The sequence below is a fragment of the Linepithema humile genome, chromosome 2, assembly GCF_040581485.1.
Source record: "Linepithema humile isolate Giens D197 chromosome 2, Lhum_UNIL_v1.0, whole genome shotgun sequence".
NCBI lineage: Eukaryota > Metazoa > Arthropoda > Insecta > Hymenoptera > Formicidae > Linepithema > Linepithema humile.
Genome location: NC_090129.1, coordinates 19,353,727 through 19,378,387, shown reverse-complemented (window position 1 = coordinate 19,378,387; position 24,661 = coordinate 19,353,727). Strand labels below are relative to the sequence as shown.

Genomic DNA, 24,661 nt, shown 5'->3' with positions numbered 1-24,661 from the left:
TTTGTTTCTATGTTAAATAATATTTTATGAAAAAAATTGCACACTTTTAGCAATGCAGTATGACCAATCACATAAATAAATTGCATAAATACAATTTGTTATGTGAGTTGGTTATCTATCTTATATACAATATTTTATGGCTAAAATTCCAAACATAACCACAAAATCAGCAGTCACTTTGAAAGAATTACTTATTAATGCAATATTTCAATTTTCTTTATCTGTGAAATGTTGTTTTCTTAAAAAAATGTGGTTTTTATAATCACATGATGAATATATATGTCAAATTTGTTCTTAAATAATTTATATGTAAGTGCACTGTTGATTGTTAAACAAATCAATTTTTCCAATTCAATCTAATATTATTTTGTTTTTCAGAAAAAGAAAACACACATTTATCATTGACATTTTTGTGTCGTATATTTCTGTTGTGGAAAACTTGTATTAAATAGTGTATTTCCTTACAAACAGTAATATATATTTACTGAAAACAATTAATGTTGACAACAATCCAACAATGAATATGACAAAGAAGATAAACGTCAACTACTCATCTCTAGTTGGTCTCAAAGCAGAACTGTTAAGAAAGCAAGCTGAAGTAAATGAGGTCAAACTAAAAACTGAGCATATCAATAAGCCATCACAGCTAAATAAGAAGAGGAGTAAGAAGATTCCTACAGAAGGTGTGAAAAAAAATACTAAGGAATTAATAGATTCCGAGGACATTATTGCCCATAAAAAGTCAAGATTAATGTTGGAAGCTAAAACAAGATTATATGAAAGGTTAAAAAAATCAAAAAATAATAATGATAAGTTTCTTGTCGATTTCAAGAACAAATTAGACGAATCTGATGAAGAATTTGTAGATGAGGCAATTAATGAAGAACATCCTATAGAACCAGATGAAAATTGGGTGGAGTATAAAGACTGTTTTGGCCGTACTAGAAAATGTTTGCGAGAAGATCTACCGCATATGCAAAAGAAGGACGAATTAATAAAGCAGGAAATAATGAAGGGAAAGACTGATGAAGATGGAGAGGAAGAAAACAAAGAACAATATCCAATTCAAGAAAAAGAACCTGAGATAGAAATTATGAGACGAAAATGGGAGGAGCAAACACAAAAGCTTGCGGATAAAGTCGATATACATTATCAAGATATATTATTTGACGAAGCAAGAACGCATGGTGTTGGTTACTACGCATTTTCGCAAGATGAAGAGGAGAGAGCAAAGCAGCAAGAAAATTTAGCAAGTTTGAGGAAGGAAACAGAGAGGAAGCAAAGGGAAATGAAAGAAGTCAAGGAATTGAAAGAAAGAATGGAACAGAACAGATTAAAGGTGGCAAGAATGAGGCAGAGAATCAGAGCAGGTTTGCCAGCAGAGCTTACTGAAGAGGAACTAGCTCAAGAAAATAAGTCATATGTAATTAATTCTACTGACCAAATTAATACTGATAAAGACGATGATAAATCTGTCGAAAAAGATGAAGAAATATCTAATGAGGAAACTGGATCTAATGAGGACCCTAAACCTACTAATTCCAAGAAAACTAACACTGTCAGTGAAGAAGAGACTACTGATGAAGATAAGATAAAAGCATTTGGAGAACTCTTAGGCAAAAAGAATCATTGGTATGTAATGTCACAAGAAGAATGGGTTGATAAATGTAGAACACAAAGAATTAGCGAATTTGGACCTGTCTATGATAACTTCACGAATGCTGGATTTTACAAGAGTGATTTGCAAGATGTTAATGAGCAATTAACTCATAAAGAGCTCGATAATACAGAGATTCATAACAATCAAGAATCCAATAGAGAATCTAATGCCAATTTGCAAAATCATGATAATAACGATTCTACCAGTAAGGAGGCGGATCCTGTTGCCAAAGATATTGACAGTAATAATCAAATTGATAAAGACGCTCTTACAGAATATAATGTAACCAGTAAGAATAGTACAGGATATGTATTGCCTGAAACTGCAAGAAAATCACCATCAAATCCTGCTACAAGTTTATCCAATCCATTGTCATCTCAGAGTCTGCAAGCAACTATTTCATACCCATTGTCTCATTTGTCTAGTAATTATTCACAAAATGTATACAGCTATTCTGAATCACTCCCACCTGAGCAGCATAAATTACCATGTGATGCGAGTGATATTCCACTTCCTGGTGAAGATAATGTTACATCTTCCAGTGACAACATCAGTGACAATTCCATTTACACAAGTAAACACGAAGAATTGCCACAAGGTATAGACGAAGATAATATAATGGCCGGTCTTAAATATTTAAGAGAAAGGTTTGAAGAAAGTTATAATAAATAAGGATAATAAAATTTGTATTATAGTATTGTTTAGTACATATAGTTTTGTATATAAAAATAAACAGAGTCTTTATTTTAAATCCAAAATGGTTGTTTGTAAGGAATGAATTAAATAATGCCATATGTATTAATCCTTAAGTTTCCTTTTTGTTGCTCTTCTCTGACTAGAACCTCTCATCTCAGTATCACTTGTCTCCATATATGTATCATCAAGATCCGTTACAGTATTTGAGTCATTATCTACACATAAAGCATATTCTTTAAAAAATGATGAAATTAACATATAACTTGAGCAAATATTCAAAAGTGTACTGAATATACTTTGAGAAAGCAAATTTATATAATAAATGCAGCTTTAATCAAACACAAAGTTTTTAAATGTAATTAATAGACCAAAAGAATAAGAAATTACTGGATGATATAGGATTTTGACAATTGGGGCACTGTAAATCATCTTGATTTGTCACACAAGTCTTCAGGCAATGAATATGCATTGCAGTATTACATTCCTCACATTTCTCACCCTGTAATAGTAAAATTAATTTTTTTATAATAATATTTAGATATATGTGTATTTCGTATTTGTAGTACAGCTTACATGAAAAAGTGCTTGCTTGCATAAAGCACAAGTGTGAAGATTATCATCATATGTGTCTTTAAAATATTGTAGTAACTCTGCTATACTTCTTACTCCCATAAAGTATTTACCATTCTGAAAGATGTTTTTATAAGGTTGAAGTTTATCTTTAAAGTATACTGTTAAAATTAATTATAAAGCAAAAATGTAAGTACCTTGCAAAATAACCATTTCTTTTTTACTATTTCGGATAAAAATTCTTCAGCATCAGCTTTGGTTAATTGGATATGTAATGATGAACATAAATTAAGACACCATGTGCTTGATGCATAACCATTGTTAGAAGTAACAATTTCAGAATATATGTTACGCAAAAGAGTTAATTGAGCTTGTGAAAATTCAGGATGGTAGCTAAAATGAAATAAACATTAACACAATCTGCGATTTGCAATAAAATACATTTGTTTTAGTTAATGATAGTTAAATAGGTATTACCTAGCAGTTTTATCTTGCAATGTACTTGCAAAAACCCAATATAGCTCACCAGTAACTTCGCAATTTGTACATTTTATGGTCATATACAATGGTTGCAACTTTTTATTTATTTCGTTTAGTATTAGCCCTGTTCTATCATGATCTAAAATTAATCAACAAATTAAAACTTTAATCTGATTTCTATATATTTCGCACGATCGTATACAAAGTTTTATACTTGTCCCATGTTGTTATTTACATCAACTTTACATACCAAATAACTGTTTAACCAATTTCTTGCCACATTTTTCACTCAAAGCGCCTTCATTGATTATTGTTTGCAAAATAATCTTGTGTTTATTATTGTAAACCATTTTGTCAATCAATTCAGTAATAAATTAAACAAAGTCGTAACTACATAACCATCAATAGTAAATAGCGATTGAACAGCGTGATATTGCTTCAATCCTTCACGTGCGCTGTAGTGTCAGCTTGTTTTTTTCAGGCATGCGCAGCTATGTAACAAGATATAACCACATATATGTGAGAAAAGTCATGTACGAAAGTTTCACGGACAAAGATATGATAATTAAGAAGATAGGTAAGATAATCAAGGCTAAAACATTAGTTTCAAACAAATGTGAAACGACGATCATGGTAGCGAATAGTTGAAAGGCGATCGAATAACTTGAAAGAGAAACATTCGAGTTTTCAGTACAGTTCAACAAGTTTCAATTCATCATGATTGATTCATCGTCATACCTAAACATTTGAATAGTCCGGATATTAGAAAGTTTTAAGTAAGTATAATATTTGTTATGAAACACGAACAAGCAGCTTTTACGTCGCAGAGCTCAACTTTATTTCGCTATTTTATTTAAATGCAGATCTGACTATTTCGTTGTGCATTGTCTTGTTTATAGAAATTTTTTAATACACATATCAAGCATTACATTCATATTACATTACATTCATATTAAATGGCTTAACGATATAAGTAATATATAATGAAATATAATATGAATTAAACGGTGTTTTTGTTTCACTTGAATGTAGGCAATTACAGTTGCACTTGCGCAAAACAGGGAGAGCCCGGGATCGGCTCATCGGTTGGCAGCACTGGCGATGACGCGAATGTCAAATCCATGGATGTAAAATGACGTCTGTGAATCGCTGAACGCATGTTGCAACCCTCTGCAAGCGTTGTCACACTTGTCATTGACTTGTCATCCGACCGATCGGATGTGTACGCCGCAGTGCAAGTGTGCCTTTGACATTATGACCCGCAGCTGGCCCGGGCACGTAATGCAACGAGGAGCAACGGAGAGCGACGACGCGGCGACGGCGCGATAATAAAAGAAGCGGCGGGAGTGATTACACACGCCGCGACTGCTGGCTGCTTTGGCGCGAGCGGCGAGGCAGGAACGTGAGCTGTCAGACGAGGCCGCGACCCTGAGCCCGATACGAAGCGCGTGCACAGCTCCGCGCGGACGTAGTGGTGGTGAACGATAGCAGAACGATAGCGAAGGAAGACGGTAAGCGTTAAGCAGTTAGTGGCGCGGAGTGGCGGACGGACGGACAGATTGTGCGATCCAGCATTTACGAGCGAGCGAGCTAGACGATACGTTCACGCGTTTCATTAATCCATAGGTGCCCGAGAAACAGGACGGAGACACTCGCAGGCGACGGTCGCGGACGACGGCCGGCAGGAAGAGCGCGCGCGAACCGGGCTATAGCGGGCCGATCTGCGCGATCCGAAAGGTCGCGGGTTCATGATCGCCCGTCGTTATCGTCGGAGAATGACGATCTGGCAGCGCGTCTGACGCGGCAACGCAACGGTATCTCGCTCAGTACGCCGGAGGACGACGACAAGTGTCGATCATCGGCCGTCGGCGATTGGTGCGCACACCGTTGTTGGAGTCGTGACAGAGGACCTGTTGTAATTTCGGTGTAAAAAATACGGCCAACACCAAGTCACCGCGTCCAAAGTATAAATTACGCGGAGACGATAAGCGAGCGTGTGCTGTTTGTGACAGATACGTGCACAAAGAAGTTTTATACTGCTTGCACGAGTTCGAGACAAGCGGGACAAGATGCCGCTCTTCGGCAAGAAAGACTCGAACAAGAAGATCAAAAAGGACGGCAAGGACGACCGATCGCCGTCCGTCGAGGACAAGTACATCATGAAGGACCTGCTGGGCACGTAAGTCGTCCCGTTTGCATGGCATACGGTCGTCGAGATTTCTCGGCGCGTAATTAAGGGAACACGCTCCGACACATGTTTGTGTGCCGTGATAAATGCCGAATTATCTCGTAAATATTTTCGACAATTGAATTGTCGGTATAAATTATTGAACCCGGATGGACGTTTAGCGATAACCGGGGAATTCACCGGATTAAACGTCGCTGGATAAAACGCGATTCTTTTCACCGATTAATTTGATATAGCGCTTTAACGGATATCCAATTTCCGACTTAATCGTGCACTTACATTTATCATCGTGGATTAAAGACTTATGACGGATGGAAATCTCGATACGCAGCGTTCCGGAAAATATGTCATTACGAGAGTCCACTTATATTCAAGAGACGCGAACGTAAATTGCATAAACATGAATAATACGAAGTAGCGCTGAACTGATTTCTTTTTTTTTTTCCTCTTACGCTTACATTTTCGATAAACGGCTATCTTTAAAGCTGCGCGTATACACATCTTTGCGCGATAAACTCTTTTCGATCAGCTCTAGCTTATATAATATTATAAATAGTCATTAATTTCACTTTCACTGCATTTCTGCATTCGTTTGCATAACAATGTGATGTTACATGACAATATAAGCAACAATTCGCTCTATATCACTCCGTGAGATCGATTAAGCGTTTAGCTTTTAACACTTTCGCTGCCACGCGTCGCGTATACGTGACATCCCGATTTGTGTGTAACAGATTGCCTATGGCAATGTTATATAATAGTAAGATCAAAGAATATTGATGAAAATTTTTTTTATTACACTAAAAATGCATGACATCATCAGGGAATTTCTTACATTGATACGAAAGCGAGTCACATTGAAAGTAGAAAATATCCGCCAGAAAAATATGCGGCGCTGCCAAACCAGTTTAGCAAACTAGTATCATTTAAAATCTGCGAAATGCGAAATGACGCGACATATTATTCTCTCTTTTTACTTTTATCTTCCTCGCGCGAGCGAGGACTCCTCTCTTATATCGGTTATTCCTTTCAGCTGCGGGAACGCGATATTAGTATGCATTTCGCGCAAGCTTCCGGGATGATCTACTCGCATTAAATCCGTCGGGACGAAATTCGTATGGCGGGTATGAATACAGGATGTTCTCAAACCGCCGCATGCGTTCTTTCAACCGCAGCTTCTTACATTTTTCACGAACGAAAACGTCGGATCTCGATAGTATTTTTAGCGAAATTAAACGCTTTCAGAAAGCGTTTTTCGTGAATTTCAACTCCAAAAAAAGGAGCAAATAGGAAAAATCTTAATGTTAATTTTAAGCGAATTTTAAATTGACTCTCTTTACACGATTTTAAATGATATTTTCGCAGTTTTAATTTCAGATTTGATAAAATCAAACGATAAAGTAGAGATGTGTAAATCAGAGAATTCCTGGAAATGACCTGCCTCGATGCTCTCGATAAGGAGAAATTGATTCTGAATTGAGGAGCCGGTGATTGAAAAGATATCCGGCGACTTTTGGACACCCTGTACAGACACGTCTTCCGTGGCCTTCGGGGCACGTAGCGTCTAGTTTCTTTCGTTTACGTATAAAACGCCGAGGCGCCTCGTGCTAAATGGATTGCATAAATGGAAATGTCCGCTATTTAATCTTTTTTTTTTCTTTGTGGCGCACGCGTGTGTGCGCGCATTAATGCGACATAACTTTCTCTCCGCGCGATATAGAATCGCTTTTCGGAATATTCCACGCGCGGAAACTTTTGCGTGTGTGTTCCGTTTTGCGAGAAATATGTCACTTAGTATGCATTAAAACCCGTTAAAATGTAATGAATGTGCGTTCGTAACGACACTTTGTGATTGCTTTCTTAAAGATTTCTCGAAGTGCTCCATCTTAGCGTCACGTCGCGTTTATTGACATCAGGTTTATGAGATTTTGAAAAATGTAAGAGATGCAAATTTATGTTTGACGTATCATCTGTATTATCACACATTTTTTATTATTTCATTTTATATTTATTACGCGCTTATTCTTTTTAACGACTGAAAAATTAAATTTCATCGTTCGGTTTGATTTTATCGTATTGCAATACTTTTCAATTAAGCTTGTCGATTGGCTAAATTAGAATCAATTCAGAAAATTCCGTTTAATATCCGTCACGAGCATTTCTCTAGTTTTCTCTACGGTTATCTATATTTGCTTTTTCGAAAAAAAATTTAGGATCCCTGACACAAATATCTATAAATAACACTATCAATACTATTTGTCAATGAATTATCGTGCCGTTTATGTAACAGAATATATTGCGAACATTGTGCGATCTAGCCATTGGAACAAAATTTGCTTAATGTTTAGATGACTACATTAATTTTTTTTTATTAAGCCGGATATTTCTGCTTGCTCAGGAGCCAATTAATATCTCAATAAGTGTCAAGAATTGTGGAATGTATTATTAACCCATGGAACTGATTGTATAATGACACTTTTTGTAAGAGTTTGTGAAGGAGAAAGTTTTATCTATTTATAGAGGTATGCAATTTTTTTCTCTATAAAATTCCTCTTACATAATTATATAACGATAGTTTAACACTTTTTTTATTTACTTGCAAGTTTTATGTAAAACAATGTACTGTTACCTTGATGTATGATACATCTTTTATAATGCATTCTGCACGTTTCATAATGCATCTGTTGAAATGTTCGAACACGCGTTTTACATGATAATTGTGACATAGTTAATTATTCGCACCATTGCAAAGTCTGTTTTATAACTGGTCGGAACCGGATCATTCACATTGTCGATCTATTAATAAAAAACAAACATTAGTTCATTATTAATTTACGAATAATGGTATCGTCTAAGAAAATATGCGATCTTTAATTGTGAGTAAATTTGCTCTCGAATCAATTATGTTCTAAATATCGTATTTTCCTTTATTTAGGGGAGCATTCTCTGAAGTGAGGTTGGCGGAGAGCAAAGAGAAGCCCGGCCAAATGTTTGCCGTGAAGATCATTGACAAGAAGGCGCTAAAGGGAAAGGAGGACTCTCTAGAAAATGAAATCAAAGTCCTGCGAAGGTAAGTCCTGCGCAAAGCGATACTGAGAGCTGGACGTATTATCAGTAGACAAATTCTTTCCCGGTATTGCAATCTTTCGTTCTGACATAGTTGCTCCTTAATAATTAGGCATTTCGAAGACCGAAATAATCGGCTGATTTGAGTACCAGTTCTATTATCGCTGGAAATCGATACCGCATGTTTCTCTTTGACAAACGCTTCATCTGTAAGAGTCGTTTTATTCTTTGAGTATCGTATTCCCCTTATATAGCTCTGCATACAATCAGATAATAAATTCATCTATCATAACACCGCTACTGTAAGGCTGAAAGTATCATGGAACATTCGAGTCTCGCTTTTTAGAATTTGATACGCCGTATTTTTCCTTTTTTTTTTGTGGGACATCACAAATCGTTCCATATCTGTTCGATTAACACGGATTACGCGGGAGGAGTTGTTAGTATTTAATCTACGAGCTACAATCATTGTGCTTCCTCACTCATACGGTATTACTATGTGGTTATATGGTGCTACTTTCGCTCGCGATACGATCTCGGAAGATCTTTCCTCCGAGAGGGGCTGTGATATGGCATATTTGGAGTGAATTCTCTGATGGCTGTCGTCTGTCCTCTTGTTATATTTAATGTTGTATGCAAATAATGTGCCTCATATATAAGCTACATTGTCTCAATACCGTTAAACATATTCTAGATATGACACAGATTCAAAGATCCTCTATTATACAATCCTTTACCTCATGTGTACTCTTCTTTTTTTTCTTTTTTTTTTTGGTTATATGTATTTACAATGTCTTTAACACTGTATACTACATACACGTATGTGTTGAAATCGTACTCTTTAATATTTATTAGCGTTTGGGCTCTCTCTATCGTTTTACCCTGGTTGATTGTGATTTACATATAGCCAACTAGTTTGAAAGACTTGACAGTAGTTACAGAAAGAAAAAAAAAGTTTACGATGCTTAAAAATTCTGTCGTATCATCAAATTATTATTTATCGATCTGCAAGAGTACAAGGTGCTACATTACACACAACACACAATATGCGCGCGCGCGCGCGCTATGTATCGCTCTCAGAGTCTTATAATTGAAAACTTGTTCTATACATCACGTTAATCGCACCAGTATCGCTAAACCATGTAGCATACATTAAAGCGGCGAGGCTGATATTTTCACTTAAATGGGATAAAATTTCCATCGTAATATGATTAACATATAGATAAATGTGTGTCGGGTTCTATATTACCTTTTTAAATTTTGTGAAAACACTGCATGCGATATATATATATATATATATATATATGGGAATTCAGTAACATTGGTACATCTATTTTCATTACTGTTTTTTCACTCTCTACAACAAACCTGACACATACTTTGTTGCACCATGTCTGTAATTATGAATTTATTATGTAAATCCATTATTTACACCGCCACTGGGGAAGCGGAGTCGTCGATAAACATAAAGATAAGACGAAACGAAAACGGTAAAGACTAAAGAGTTAAAGAATTTCCAGAAACTTGACACGAGTAAGCGCGATCAGCTGCTCTCGATATATATATTACGTAATTGTGTATGGTATTTTTATTATACTTCGTAGGTTCAGTGAAAGTGTGACACCACAGAGTGGTGGCGGATCGTTCAAGTCGGATAGTAGTGGCGAAAAGAGATGGTAAGTGTGGGCCCCAGGATATGGGCACCAGCTACCTGTACTACTCTTTCAGTATATTCTGTATCACTCGACGATGCCATACATTTTTACAGTTTCAAATCATATATTTATATATGTATATATATATATATATATATATGTATATATATATTGTATATTTATATTGTATAAACACGATGCACGATTTGTGCACGTTCATCACAACGTAGCGATTTACGTTCAACACAGTTTTGGTATCTTTGTACTTGACACCTTTCACTAAGCTATAAATCTGCTGCGAGCAGTCGAAAAAAAAAGAGGAACAAGTATTTGCGCATCCCATCTTTTTGCCGTAATTTTACACGAAAAAGAAAAATATTGTCACAAAGTATTTTTATCATGTTACACTGCTCTTATTTCAATGAAGAACTTCGTGTAGCAATATATTTTTTCTCCTTTGTACAAAGTCATCCGGAGGAAGGAGACGGGATACTAAAATATTTCCTTCTTACATCTACTGTATCTGCAATTTTTATGCTTATAATTATATCATGAAGTGAGTAACTATTCAAGCGAGAACACGATGTAAACTTGAGATAATAAATTTGACGACAGCCGTTAGATAATATATAATGCACTAATCACAGAGTGAAAACCAATTTACGATAAGACTTGGGATGTAATCGTTTGGTAGTAAAGTTTGATAGTTTCGATAAAGTCATTCAGAATAAAGTGATAACGCGTTTACGACGATGTTGATAACGAGATATTATTATTGATATTACCGGTATAACTGTGTAATTTATGGGGAATTTTTATTGGACACGATAATCGGGAAGTACCGAAGATTTATTCTGATTAGACTTGTGTAAAGTATATTTTGCAATAATTGAATATTACGCGTTTATAATACAAAATATTTAGAACAAAAATTGTATAATATATCCATGCTGACATGCTGCTATTTTAAATTTGAATCCAAAACTGTGTTATTTTATGTATGATAAAACGCGTTTTTTTTAATAATATGTATAATATACTTGTACAGACGGACAAAAACGTGGTTTGTGATAATAATGTGCAGAACAAATTAGGGAGAAGTGTGATATATTCATTCGACTGTGTTATCACTCTATTCTTTTTTTATATTAAACTATATTATATAATTTTTATTTTTCAAGCTTCATAAATGTCGTTTTTCAAAAAATATTAATTGGGATCTTTTTTATTGTTTTTTTATATATATTTCAAGATTTATTTTTATTATATCAGCGAATAGAGATGTACGATTCTTTTCTTAAGAAATCAGAATCTGCGAGCTGGAATATTAAATTCGTTTATTCTTGAAAACGTATCATGTTCTTCTTTCTATCAGCGTTAATTAGATATTGCTTGATGCATTGGAAGAATTTTTTTTTCTCTCTGACTGATACTTGTAATTACAAGTTGGAAGTAAATAAGACAATAATTCATTATAAATTTAACACTACTCATTTACTTATGCAAGACAAATATTTTTTTAATTATATAATCGTAATTTTATCGTTAAAAAATATATATTTGCTAGAAGGAAGAAAATCACAAGTAGATCGCAGAGAAACCCATTGCGTTTTATGTGAAGGAGGAGTATACCTACCTTACATAATAACATAAATACTTTACATTCATATATTCCATTTTTTTACATGTGAAAAAACTTGCACATATTTACATGTTGACTCATGCGACACGATGTTGTTCTAGTGCTCTTAGCAACTTGAAACGCGACAGATTTGCTCAATTATGCTATAAAAAGACTTATATCTTATATCTCTAACGAGCAGGCTGCTTAATGAACATATTTTCTCGAGGTAGTGTAACATGAAATATGTACAAGGGATAATGAAGTAAGTTTTCAAGCTCTGTAAGGAAATAATTTTCGACTAAGCTAAATCGAAGGTCACCGCTGCGCAAAGTTATTACGAGATAATAGCACAAATGAAAAGAGCAACTTCCCCTTTATATTTTATATTTAGTTGATACAGTTGGTGATGCTTTCTTTTTCAAATCCTTGTACATATTTAGTAGATATTGCTTTATCGCTGCTGAGAAATATTTTGTAAATAGTTATCTCTTTCTATGTGAATGTGATTGTCTATATTTAATTAACAATTTGTGTATCGAGTGTAAGATAAAACTTTAGAAAACCGTAGAGCATGTTTTATTAATATATTATGCAGCTGTCTTTAACAATTGAGTTAATTTTGCATCGTTGCTTAATGTTATTTAATATATATATCAGTTTTTTTGACAATTCTAAGATTGTGAATGTACATAAGTATTATAAATATATAAAAGTGCAATTAGTTGGAATAAGCAATATATTTGTGAAATTCAATATTCTTTTCGAATAATATATCTTGGTAGAAAAGGAGTCAATGTCCAAAATTTTTCCAAGTAATATATGGTACGTGCATTACCAGTATCTATGATATAAATTGAGCTTGTCAAACATGCTTGCTCTCCGATTAACTTTTATCTTTTATGTACTTTTCAAGAAGTACGTGTGATAATTACAGAGTAAACAATGTATAACGGGGTTTACTTATGCGATCATACACGCAGATTATTGTAATATACGGCATTAATAATCATCGAATCGATTCTCGCCACGCGTGCGACATACGACTTTAAATTTGAAACAAATATATGATATTGTTTCAGGTTAACACATCCCAACATCGTTCAGTTGCTGGAGACATTCGAGGATAAGCATAAAGTCTACTTGGTTATGGAGTTGTGAGTTGTTATGCATATTTTCCTCGACACGGCAAATGTTGAATGTGGATATTCGAGATATTGAAGGTAAACGTTCTCTGAATTACGCCAGGGTCACCGGCGGAGAGTTGTTCGACAGGATCGTGGAGAAGGGCTCGTACACGGAGAAGGATGCGTCCGGTTTGATAAGACAAGTACTTGAAGCGGTCGACTACATGCACGAGCAGGGCGTCGTTCACAGGGATCTCAAACCGGAAAATCTCCTGTATTACAGTCCGGACGAGGACAGTAAGATTATGATCAGCGATTTCGGCCTATCGAAAATGGAAGATTCCGGTATTATGGCAACCGCTTGCGGCACGCCGGGATACGTCGGTGAGTGGATAAAAAAAGAATGGGGGAGAGAAAAAAAAGAGATACGGATTTCAAGCATCGACGATCAAACGTGAACTATTTCGATGGTTTTGCAGCACCCGAGGTTCTTGCGCAGAAACCATACGGCAAAGCGGTGGACGTTTGGAGTATAGGAGTCATCTCGTACATCCTTCTGTGCGGATATCCGCCGTTCTACGATGAAAATGACGCCAATTTGTTCGCACAAATTCTGAAAGGTAATAAAGTGATTTTTCCAAGCGGTGTTTTGCGCGCGCGACAAGGTGGGGCTCGTTCTAGTTCACTTGATTCTTAGAATCAACCAGCGCGGTGTAATTAATTTAAAATTACATTTGTGAAAAGCGTTATCTTAAATCTTTTATATCTACAGTACGCGCTGGTGTTGTAGCACGATGTTAATATTCGCAATCCGAAATAATGGTATCGTCAGAAGTGGAAAGATAAGAGTATATAATAAGTAATCGTGTTTTCCATTTAGATTTTCGCACATTAGAGCACTCGCCGGGTTCAGAATGTGATTTCGCGCGAATATTGATATTCACATCGCGAGTGCTTTGATCGAATTAATTTATAATGAAATTGTGTACTCTATAGCAAAGAGCTAACCAGACTGTTGTAGGTGAATTTGAATTTGATTCACCGTACTGGGATGATATCAGCGATTCCGCAAAGGACTTCATTCACAAACTGATGTGCGTGAATGTCGAGGAGCGCTACACCTGCAAACAGGCCCTCGCACATCCCTGGTAAGAGATCCTTCAGAGTCCCGCGATAAATGATAATTACACGGATTTGCATTTATTTGTGTTATTAACGTAAATTGCTAAATGTGAATCTGCAACAGGCGTGTTACTTTATAAATGTATAATAGCACGTGTGTGCGAGGAAAGCTTTAAAGCTCCGATGTATTTCTGTAGCTCAGAGTCGTATTTGTCCTGTTGCTCAGAACCGATTTGTCCGTTTAAAATAAGATATGTACGGACTAAGTAAGTAGATAACATGCATTACTTGAAAGCACTTTTCATCTGCGTCTGTGTTCAAGAGTCACGATAATTCAATGTTCATGATTAATAAAATGAATGACCACATGCTCAATTATCTAACGATCATGCAGTTTACTGAAATATAAATGACAAACGGTTATAAATTGCATCGTTAACGACGCGTCACGTGTGTTTGTTGTCACGCATCGAGCATTTATTTTATAAAATACTTTCATTTATTCTCTGGTTTTACGCTAATTAATTCATGCGAGGGGTATCGCTGACTAAAATCCAAACTCCGAAATGTAACTATTTGACGTTAATACTTGCAGGATATCCGGCAACGCGGCTAGCAATAAGAACATCCACGGTACTGTATCGGAACAACTTAAAAAGAACTTTGCCAAATCAAGATGGAAGGTTGGTATCGTCGGCTGATGAGCATGACATTAATCGTCTCTGTGTCTTTGCCCACCAGGCGCTGTAGGAATGTCTCCCTCTTGTCTCATGGTTGCAGCAAGCGTATCACGCAGCCACGGTCATACGTCAGATGCAACGGTTGGCATTGAACAGCGGTCAGCAGCAGCAGCAGCAGCAGCAGCAGCAGCAACAGCAGGAGGGCACAGGCACGACCGGCCCCTCCAGCGGCAACCCCACGCAATATCGAGAGCAATCGCAAATCGGCTACAATCAGCATACGGGGCCGCTCGGGCCGCCCTCGAGCAATCTCAGCAACTGAAGCAGATGCGCGAGCAAGCAACGCTCACCGTGTCGGGCTTGATGGTTACGAATCTCACTCCTCACTTCATTCCGATCACATCCGCCGATCACCCGCCGTCGCTATACCTGCGCAAGAAACGCTTCATGCTGTGGGGCAGCGCACGCACCGCTCTGTCAGCCGCTCTCTTTCGGAACAATGTGTCGCAACTTAGGAAGCAACGGAAGCATAAGAAGAGCTGAATCCAAACTTCCGCCGGAGTTTTCTCTCGTGCGCGCGCGAGACGCGACGTACGACAATCGGGTCCGTATCACCGCGTGATGCAACCGTCGCTTCCGAGCGACGGGAATAAATTAGAGGCAATTTGCTTCACGCTGGTGACACACGCACACGTACACGTACACATACACATACACACACTACGCACACACACATTACACACATTATACACAAATTACACGGTCACCATCGAAAAGCGTGAGCCGACAATTTGCTTTGGCGGGCCCGCGTGATACAATACGACTCTCGTACCTTCTTTTACGACAGTACGGCAGTTACGTTCGCAGGCTTTATTCTTATGATTGTACGACGTTTCCTGTGTTACACACGCATAAGCAGTAGGGTCGTAGACAGTTCGCAGAATACGTTTCGCGTCGATCTGATGCAACAAAAGGCGAATTTGCGTCTCTAGAGATAAGACTTGAAAATTGCGTGCCGCTATCATGTTTGCGCACTTTGTTAGAAGTCGAGTCTCCGCTCTACTATATAATGAAATATATATATATATATAAATATATATACATAAATATTATGTGAACACAGTACAACGACAAGTTTTTATATTTTGTAAAGTTCGGTGTAATAAGTAGCGCGGCTATTTGATACAATTCTGTGCAATATAGAGACCTATGCCGTTAGACACGGACGAATACGATTCCATACTACGGTTCCTACGTAATTTGATCCTCGCTCGCCGTAATCTCAGAACGATAGAGAGATACTCCCTATCTGTTTACACACAAGTCGGATTTACTTTCCGATTGATCCGCGGAAACCTATATCACCAAAACGCAGCCGTTATTGAGAGGTCGCTTAGTGCACAGAGACGTAGCTTGAGATCTGTTTTTCTCTTCTTTTTTTTTATTAACGACGTACTTTTATCCTTTTTTTTTTTTTGGTAACTGAGATATTGTGTAAAAATGCTTGCATAGAGCGAACACTTGTACAATGTGCTATATCTTATGCAACACGTATCTTGTATGTATGTATACTCTTCTCTTCTCTCTACCATATACATAGTGATATTACTATATTAACATGGAGTCCGAAATAGGATTCGCTGAGCTAGCTTGATATCTAAATACATACATGTACATTATTCTCTGCTAACATTGAATATTACCGCACTATCACTTCTATTTCTACGGAATGTAAAGTGTATATAATGCACAAATTCACGTCTAAACTCGCAATAGGCTATCTTGCGTGCCTGATTTTAAGATACGGACATGAGAAACAAATTTCTGTAAAGTTATTAACGTAGAGATCGATGATTATTTCCGCGTGCGTGAAAACGTTATATTGCTGCGTTACTTTACTATACCTCAAAATAATTCGCCATGTTTTAAAGCATTGGTATCGATAGCATATATATCTCTTTTTCTTTTGAAAGAGACGCTATGATATTATTTTTTATAATTGGAAGATGCCATATGCGGAATATTGTACGGTAAAAGCACACTAGATAATTGAGAACCGAGCTAACCATTTTTTATGTTTGTACCGCTTTATCGTTTTTCATTCTATCCGATTGTTGAACGCGTAAATTAAACCTGTGTGATCTTATTGTTTTCCAACAAATATTACATATATTTAGCAAAATTGATAAAAAATTCTTGATATTTTAATATATTGAATTTTAGTTTGCGATTAGGAATTAAAGCGCAAGCAGCAAATTTGTAATTAATTCATTAATCTCGATTATTAATTTATACGCAGTGCAATGTTCAAATCTTTAATGAATCAACGAGAAATGAAAGAAAAAAAAAATGTTACTTAATCTTCTGACTTGTTTATCACGTTTTCATCCTTTTCATGCGACGTCAGCGCGAAACTGTAATGAAACTACGTTTTCGCAATGATAATTCGTATCAAGACTGGTAGAATTGAAGATCTTTGTCGTGTGAGATATGAAAATGTACAGCTGCGTGTAATTTGAGTTGGGACGAGTTTCCTACAGTTTCCTTCAATCTTTATTGAAGCTTGTAAATCACGCCTTAATCAAAATGCATTTTGGACGCGTGCTCGTTACGAAATGTGTGACTGATTGCTGGAACGAATATTGTAGACACAAGTTTGGTAGATTGGGACAAGTATGATGAAGCGTGCGACCGGACAACGTCCGTTGTCTGATCGCGAAGCTGAGCTATCCTTCGTAAGACATATCCACGAGTAAATTCAGAGACCGACTAGCGATTTCTGTGTTACGTAGCTAGCTGGAAGTAGAACACTTGGAACATATGGCTCTTGTTAAGGGATTCGAGCACCAAAAAACTGCGAGCGAAGAAAAAAAAAACGCTAACTACGCTTCATCGAGCGGGCATCCCTGTTGTTGCAGTGTATTCTCTCTTTCTCTCTCTCTCTCGGAATTAAAAACTATATACATATATAATAATCTCTTACATAATAATAATAATAATAATCTCTTGGCATTATCATGTTAGGCATCCGTCCGTACAGCGGGCACTTCTCAATGTAAGGGAATATTATAAAGAGGGGTGTGCTAAAACCGATGCGATGAACTACTTTGGGGATGCGTTGGAGAACATCGCTCTAGTGAATCTTGCTCGATGAGCCATTAAGAAGATCTCAACGTCGACGTTTAAGGTGTAGCTTTTTGTAAAAAAAGAAGAAAAAAGCCTATTAGAACGCCATGAAAAAAAAAAAAACTTGAATTTGAACTTCATATCAAGAATTTTTACTTCGTGTAAAGTTTTAAATGTTCTCGATCGCAGCCCTGAATTCTATAACGACGGACACTATCTCACGGCCGTAGAATAACGTCACCTGGTGCGATAAAAAACGCATAAAGTGAATAACTGTACGATTATACCGTTAATTATACGCTTGTCTAAGTACCTCCGGTACGCTAAACACGCTATTATTGGTGTCTTTCATTGTGTAAACTGACTTCTGAAGTGCCTTGGATGACATGATGATGGTACATCACCATACGTGCCATTAGTGGGGAAACTTTAGTGGGTGCTTATTATAGAACGTGTTCAAATATATCTGTTGCGTTGCGCGAATTTCTTTGATCGAAGCTCATAGCGGTTTCAAGTGCTCAAGTCGATGTACTTATAAGAGAAATGTACACACAATAGTCCGCAATTATTCATACGCTTAGTGCGCGGGCGTGGGATTGTGGACGCGTTGTAGGTGTTTGTTTCATTAATACAGTAGATTAATACAGTAGGCGGAACGCTATTTTAACATGTGTAATTTGCATTAATAGTCGCTCGAGTAACTACACATACCTGCGTTCTTTCGATTCCGATGCTGAAGTGCTTCGCATGTAATCAACATCATGTCATCTAATAAGAGAGAGTCGCTAGAAAACATTCGTTTTACGCTAATAATAAAAAAAAAAAAAAAAAAAAAAAACGCGCGTTGTGATGGTTCTGCGATGAAAATTCTAAAAAGAGATCTAAAAAAAAACGGAGCTTTAGCTTGTATTCAAAATACCGTGCCACGTGAACAAACACATATCGGCAGGAACACTGTAAATGTGATGTAAAGATAAGCTGATTTTAAGTAGCGACGAGAACGAATTGTTAGTGCAATCTCATCTAAAAAAAAAAAAAAATATGTAAAGGCCACTTTGACTGCATAGAGCGAGAACGAGAATAAAAAAAAAAACGACAGAAGTAGCGTCGTGGTGTACAGGATGGTGTCGGAAGTCCCAGGGCTTACCTCGATTGCGGGATTCTTTGACATCTGTGTATATCATTATTAATGAGGCATTTCGATCATTATCTAGAAGGCGAGCGTTGTACCGTTCCTGTAATGCGGCGCGCAACACGACTACTAATATCTTCCTACTGTATTTTTTCTGATTGTACAAGGCTTTTGCGGTCGTTACGCTAGGAAACGCAAACACACGGAGTTCAATAATCGCATCCCGGAGACAATTTTCGCCGTCTTATTATTGCAAAGTTACAGAAGGTACAGAAAAAAAAAAAAAAAAGACAACGCTATACTGTAATAAATATGATAATTGAGACGATTTACGGCCGTTACACCGGTCGTGAAGAATTATCAGAATTAAATAAAATAAAATAGTTTAAAATGTGCCAATGTTTACGATGTCCTTTCGGTGATGTGGGATGATGCAGCTTATTACGCTCTTTGTTACACTCGATTCGGCGATGTTGACGCATCTCAACGCTGTCCTGTCAGGCTCTCTTGTGACTCGAAAGCTTTAGCTCTGTACCATGACACACGTTCTTTTCACATATTGTGGCCTACGTCTGAAAGAGCACATATTCGAAAACTCGGATGCGAAAGAGAGAAAATATCCCGTTCGAAATGTTATTCAAGATATCACTGCTTAAAGATATTGTTTTCCATTACGGATTCTTTCGCCGGAGGTGGGGCTGGTTCCTTTTAAGAAAAAGGAGAACGATGGGTCCTATGGAGAATTAACGATTGATATAGATATTTTGAGAGATAGACATAAATATTACAGCGAATGGCGCATTGTACGTGCGATTTATTTTATTTATGTGACTTATTTAGTTGTCGAGTATGCGTGATCATGTGATTGCACAAAGCAGGGCGCTATTTTTGTACAAGTTGCTTCTCTAATTAGAAAACAAACAGAGGGTATCGTCGTATACAATATACACTTTAGAAAGACTGTCCGCTATTATCACCAACAATGAAACTTGGGACAGTAGTTACGGGTGGGTTTGTTATATTTCTCATTTGTACTTTAGGTCTTTTGACGCGTGTACATTCGTTACTGGCGAGCACAATGATTTTTTTTCCTTTGACAGTGATCGAAGTCATTGAATTTGCTTTGACTTATACAAGCGATGTACCGCATTAATTTACGTTTTATTTTGTAGAAGCGCGTATAAGTTCGTAATGTATCGAGAAATATTTTGTTAATAAAATTGAATTCAATTTAAGAAGGCGTGACAATGATAAGAAATGGTATATGTGAACATTGTTTATATGGTAGTTAATTGAGAATGTGATAAAATAATAAATGATATTTAATTCTTGACTCAACGGTCGTTTATTAGAATTCCTTTCCAAAAGAACGGCCACTTCTTCCACAATCGGTTATAAAAATTGGTATGTCGACCTGTATTTAATATGTGTATATAAGCTCTGTTATTTGTACAATTTATTTAAATGCGATAACAAGAATGTAGCGTGCCTTACATTTTGTCACTTTTCCCTATCGTTATGCGCTTTAGCATTTGTTACATAAAAATGTATAAGAGATTCGTGTTGTAATTACACAAATCGTAATTGCGTTTTATCAAACATACGCGTACATCTTGGTTGATCTTAGAATGCTTTATAGGAGCGCATTGCGCGCTGATTTATAATTTTTTTTCTTCGTTTCTACGCGCCAAACACTTAAATTCTCACCGCAATAGAATGAATTATTTTTCCATTCTGCGGGAAAAAATTAAATTAACATCAAACTAGCAGATATTATCTTACAACACAAAATTTTACTATACATTCAATGTTTGGTTAGACGATTCTAATTCTTTTCAATTATGATTCAAGCATTTTTGCAATTAAAACACAGCATAAGCTTGTACAAACAATTGTAGATATATATAAATATATATATATCTTTGATTTTGATTATTTAGTTTGGACATAATAACACGTGTATTGATACATTGTAAAAAATTTCGATACGTGCTATTCATCGACTATTTTACGTGGAATCAATGGAAAACACATGACTATCAATTTTTAATGTTACACAAAAAAAATCACGGATGAAAATATTCTATATAGTTAGAAAATATTATATATAATATTATATAACAATTTATATTGCAATACATATATTGCGATTGATATTTGCAATAAAATCGAGCGCATAGAAATTGTGTAAAAATTCAAAATGTATATACATGATAATATCAATGGTAATGAGATACAATCCCCATGAAAATATCATGAGGAACCATTGGAAAGAGCGAACTTTACATAATGAATAGATTAATTTCAAAAATTAACGGACAGGAGATTAAAATTAATCTCGAAGTAAATCATAATTTTTCGTAATACGTCAATAATCATTATGTACTTACATTAATTCCAGTCATATATTAATTTTTACACGACCACTCGATCACTTCACGAATATTGGACCTCCAATCGTTTTGATATCAATTTTTGTCTAATTCAGATTGCTTAATATCAACTGATGATACGAGAGTTAATCGGCGTATTTAATATATGTACACATTTCACTGAATCAATGCGCAGTTGGTACATTCGTCATCGTGGTCGTAGAATACTTCTTTCCTAGCGCTGGCCGTAAAGCGACCGGTTTATATTAGGCAAATCGCGGCAAATTACGAGTTTCATTCGTCAAACGCACTTGACGCCTCTCGCAGTTTGTCGACTATTTTCTGGTAAAACGCAATCTGTTCCGTGAGATGCGTCTTTACGGCTTTATTTATATGCACTTCCCGTTCTGTCTGGAAATGAGTTTCCTCGGCGATCAGTGCGCGAGCTATTACATCAGTTCGATGAGACAGATCGCGCAATTGCTGCGGTTCCATTTTGTGCTCACTAACCAGTCGATCGCAATCCTTCCGCTTCTGCACGGCACTCTACAAGAAAATGACGTAGTTAGCGGTAATAAATTTGTTTAGACGAGACATTAATTAAAGCGAAGAGACTGCGCGAAATACCTTATGGATGCTAATGACGTCAGGGAAATTGCTAATAATACCACGATAAATATGGAACTTATCAGCTAATGGCTCCCAATCGAACTTCGGCTGGTCTTCGTATAGCTTGCCAATATCGTTGTAAGCGTCACCAGTGGCCTTCAAAGCGCGCATCAGCTTCCCGCGGCCGCTATCGTCTGCCTCCAGAGCGTGGCCAAGTGACGTGAATAGCTGACCGATCTTTTGAAATTCCCTTTTATACAGCACTTGATGCTTCTTCGCTTGATCGACCGCCATAGCCATAAAGTTCTTCACTACTGGATCTAAACCGCTAATAAATCTACCAAAGCTGTCCGCTTGGATTTCCATCTTAATAGCGTCCAGCGGCGCGTCCGAACATTGAATCGCGTTGAAGTAATTCACGCCTAAGAGCTCGTCCTTCTCCGCTTGCCGTTTTCCCGCTTTCCACCTCTTCTCGTCCGTACAGGTAATAAAGTGCTCCCAGACACGACTGCGCGACAGCACAGGATGCCGACAGACGTAGTCGACGAATTCTTGCAGCTGCGTTCGTCGATGCTCGATAAACGCGTCTTCATAGCGGCCTGATATTTGCTTGTCGGGTAAAGGTGGGATCGGAATGAAGCAATACTTCTCCTCTAAGCGCTCGTGCAGCCAATCAAAATGTTTATATCTTCTTGAGACTTGTATATTATTAAACTGCAACGAAGACACTTAATATTAGGAAGAAATGTTCAATTGTAGCATGATGTAAAAAAAAGATGAGAAATCTTTTTACCGTAGGAGTTAATTGGTAAACAATGAAACTTTTGAGACCCTTCAGTTTTGATTCCTTTTTGGGAGAGGTGACGACACAATTGTAGGATTCCCCGGTCGCCACCCATATGCATCGGCCACCATCTCCTTCCTCTATAAAGATCTTTTCGTTCTCAGGTACATTGACCACTCTGCCCAGTAGGAAACTATCCTCCCCCGACTTGATCAACGTGGAGAACTTATTGTTTTTCTTTGGTACATTGGGTATAGGCCTCTCTGGTATCACAGAATGTATAGTATGCATGGATACTTGATCACCATAGTCACCGGCGTTATTCTGTTGTGGCAATTGTATAATCTGCGACTGTTGCTGCTGCATGGGCGGAACGTAAGCCTGTGTCTGTCCAACCTCGGAATCATCGTCCCAGTCATCATCCCAATAATCTCCAGAGCTTTGCTGGGATGATGTCATAGCATCTGTATATGTGTAACAATAAAATTATGTCAGTATCAGTTATATTATATAATTTTCTAAAGGTGAACAGCTTATCTCTTAAATCAGATATCATAAATATATGGTAAATAATAGAGATAACGTAGATCCAGAGATAATAGATCCATATTTCTTTTGTATATAAGTATACTGCGTACTGGAGGATGGTGCAGCTTGTTCAACCACTTGGACATAAGCTGCTGGGAATAATCCTGATTGTCCAGTCTGATTAAAGCCCTCACACCAGCCGTCCCCCACATTGTCTCGTATAACAGTTAAGAGCTCACCGGCAGTGATTGATAACTCAGCTGTCCCTGCTTCGCCTGCAAAGTCGTACAGCGCTCTTACCTGAAAGAAAAAAGAAGATAAATAATAATTTAAAAAAACAGAACTCGATTCACAGTTCTTTGCTTGAGAACAAAGGATTATTCACTCTTGCTCCATAATAAAATGACGAGTGAGTCATAGTGAACGTATTCAAAGCAATATGATTTTCTCGAATGCGGATTTAATATACCTGTTGACCTTCCATGGTTCACAGTAATCTCAGCGATCCGCGCGTACGGTCTCTCACTGCTGCGAAGATTTAAGTTACCGGGATGCACCCGGTCGCATTCCTACGTTACTTTTTCACCGCAGATCATCTGACATTTGCGTGGTCGCGGTTTGCTGTACCTCGTGCACTGCCTGTTACTTTGTGCCGCGAGTAAGATGACTGTACAACGAGAGGTTGTTCCTTTAATTGTACATCCTATACTCTGCAATTTATCACTTTTCTTTCTTTCTCTCACTTAAGCTTAAATAGATTCAGCTGCTTTAGCTGCACTCTCTCCTCTTCCTTCTTTTCCTCTCAAAGTACGAATGCATCTGTTTTACTTCGGATGTTTCATCTCAAGTACAGAAAGTGTAACGTGGTGCAGCCACAGATATGTCGATGATTGACGTTGCTCCTTCCTTCGTTATCATGCATTATTCACTAACGGGATTCGCGAGACTGACCACACTTTGGAAAAAGGTTGCAACTGATTAAACATAATGACGACCGCACGAGGAACGATAACAGACGATTTTCACGGAAAAGTGTCACAGAGAAGCGAGAGAAACTGCGAAATCAACAACCGGCACAACGGATCCGCCTCCTCTGTTGCAACACGTAGCTTTTCAAAACTTTTGATCGATATTGTACAATGTGATATAGCCATGGATAATAAAAAATAAAAGATGCGTCGCTTTGTAAACATGTTGGCATTGACAGCTAGTGCCATTTAGCGGTATTGCATTGTACTTTGATGT

The 24,661-nt window shown here is 37.1% G+C and overlaps 4 protein-coding genes across 6 annotated transcripts; 2 read left to right on the top strand and 2 right to left on the bottom strand.

Moving 5' to 3' along the window:
- The first annotated feature begins 90 nt into the window (after window positions 1–90).
- On the top strand, window positions 91–2,418 carry LOC105679117 (coiled-coil domain-containing protein 174). Its single transcript, XM_012378938.2, has 2 exons — window positions 91–309; window positions 379–2,418. The coding sequence occupies exon 2, from the start codon at window positions 518–520 to the stop codon at window positions 2,330–2,332; it is 1,815 nt and encodes a 604-aa protein (XP_012234361.1). The 5' UTR covers window positions 91–309; window positions 379–517; the 3' UTR covers window positions 2,333–2,418.
- On the bottom strand, window positions 2,330–3,913 carry Nse1 (Non-SMC element 1). Its single transcript, XM_012378942.2, has 6 exons — window positions 3,657–3,913; window positions 3,404–3,545; window positions 3,124–3,319; window positions 2,930–3,043; window positions 2,744–2,855; window positions 2,330–2,571 (listed from the first exon to the last, which is right to left on the bottom strand). The coding sequence occupies exons 1-6, from the start codon at window positions 3,754–3,756 to the stop codon at window positions 2,459–2,461; spliced, it is 777 nt and encodes a 258-aa protein (XP_012234365.1). The 5' UTR covers window positions 3,757–3,913; the 3' UTR covers window positions 2,330–2,458.
- Window positions 3,914–4,956: 1,043 nt separating this feature from the next.
- On the top strand, window positions 4,957–15,330 carry CaMKI (Calcium/calmodulin-dependent protein kinase I). 3 transcript variants are annotated; one of them, XM_012378941.2, is made up of 10 exons: window positions 4,959–5,585; window positions 7,993–8,116; window positions 8,530–8,664; window positions 10,265–10,336; window positions 13,019–13,093; window positions 13,185–13,447; window positions 13,543–13,683; window positions 14,085–14,211; window positions 14,781–14,868; window positions 14,966–15,330. In XM_012378941.2, the coding sequence occupies exons 3-10, from the start codon at window positions 8,582–8,584 to the stop codon at window positions 15,185–15,187; spliced, it is 1,071 nt and encodes a 356-aa protein (XP_012234364.2). In that variant the 5' UTR covers window positions 4,959–5,585; window positions 7,993–8,116; window positions 8,530–8,581; the 3' UTR covers window positions 15,188–15,330. The 3 variants fall into 3 exon arrangements, with proteins under 3 accessions (XP_012234362.2, XP_012234364.2, XP_012234363.2); XM_012378939.2 differs by lacking the exon at window positions 7,993–8,116 and having other exon boundaries at window positions 4,957–5,585; XM_012378940.2 differs by lacking the exons at window positions 7,993–8,116; window positions 10,265–10,336 and having other exon boundaries at window positions 5,451–5,585.
- A 4,577-nt stretch (window positions 15,331–19,907) lies between these two features.
- Window positions 19,908–24,582, bottom strand: SH3PX1 (sorting nexin 33-like protein SH3PX1). Its single transcript, XM_012378936.2, has 5 exons — window positions 23,886–24,582; window positions 23,527–23,716; window positions 22,898–23,352; window positions 22,123–22,818; window positions 19,908–22,041 (listed from the first exon to the last, which is right to left on the bottom strand). The coding sequence occupies exons 1-5, from the start codon at window positions 23,898–23,900 to the stop codon at window positions 21,790–21,792; spliced, it is 1,608 nt and encodes a 535-aa protein (XP_012234359.1). The 5' UTR covers window positions 23,901–24,582; the 3' UTR covers window positions 19,908–21,789.
- Between the last annotated feature and the right edge of the window lie 79 nt (window positions 24,583–24,661).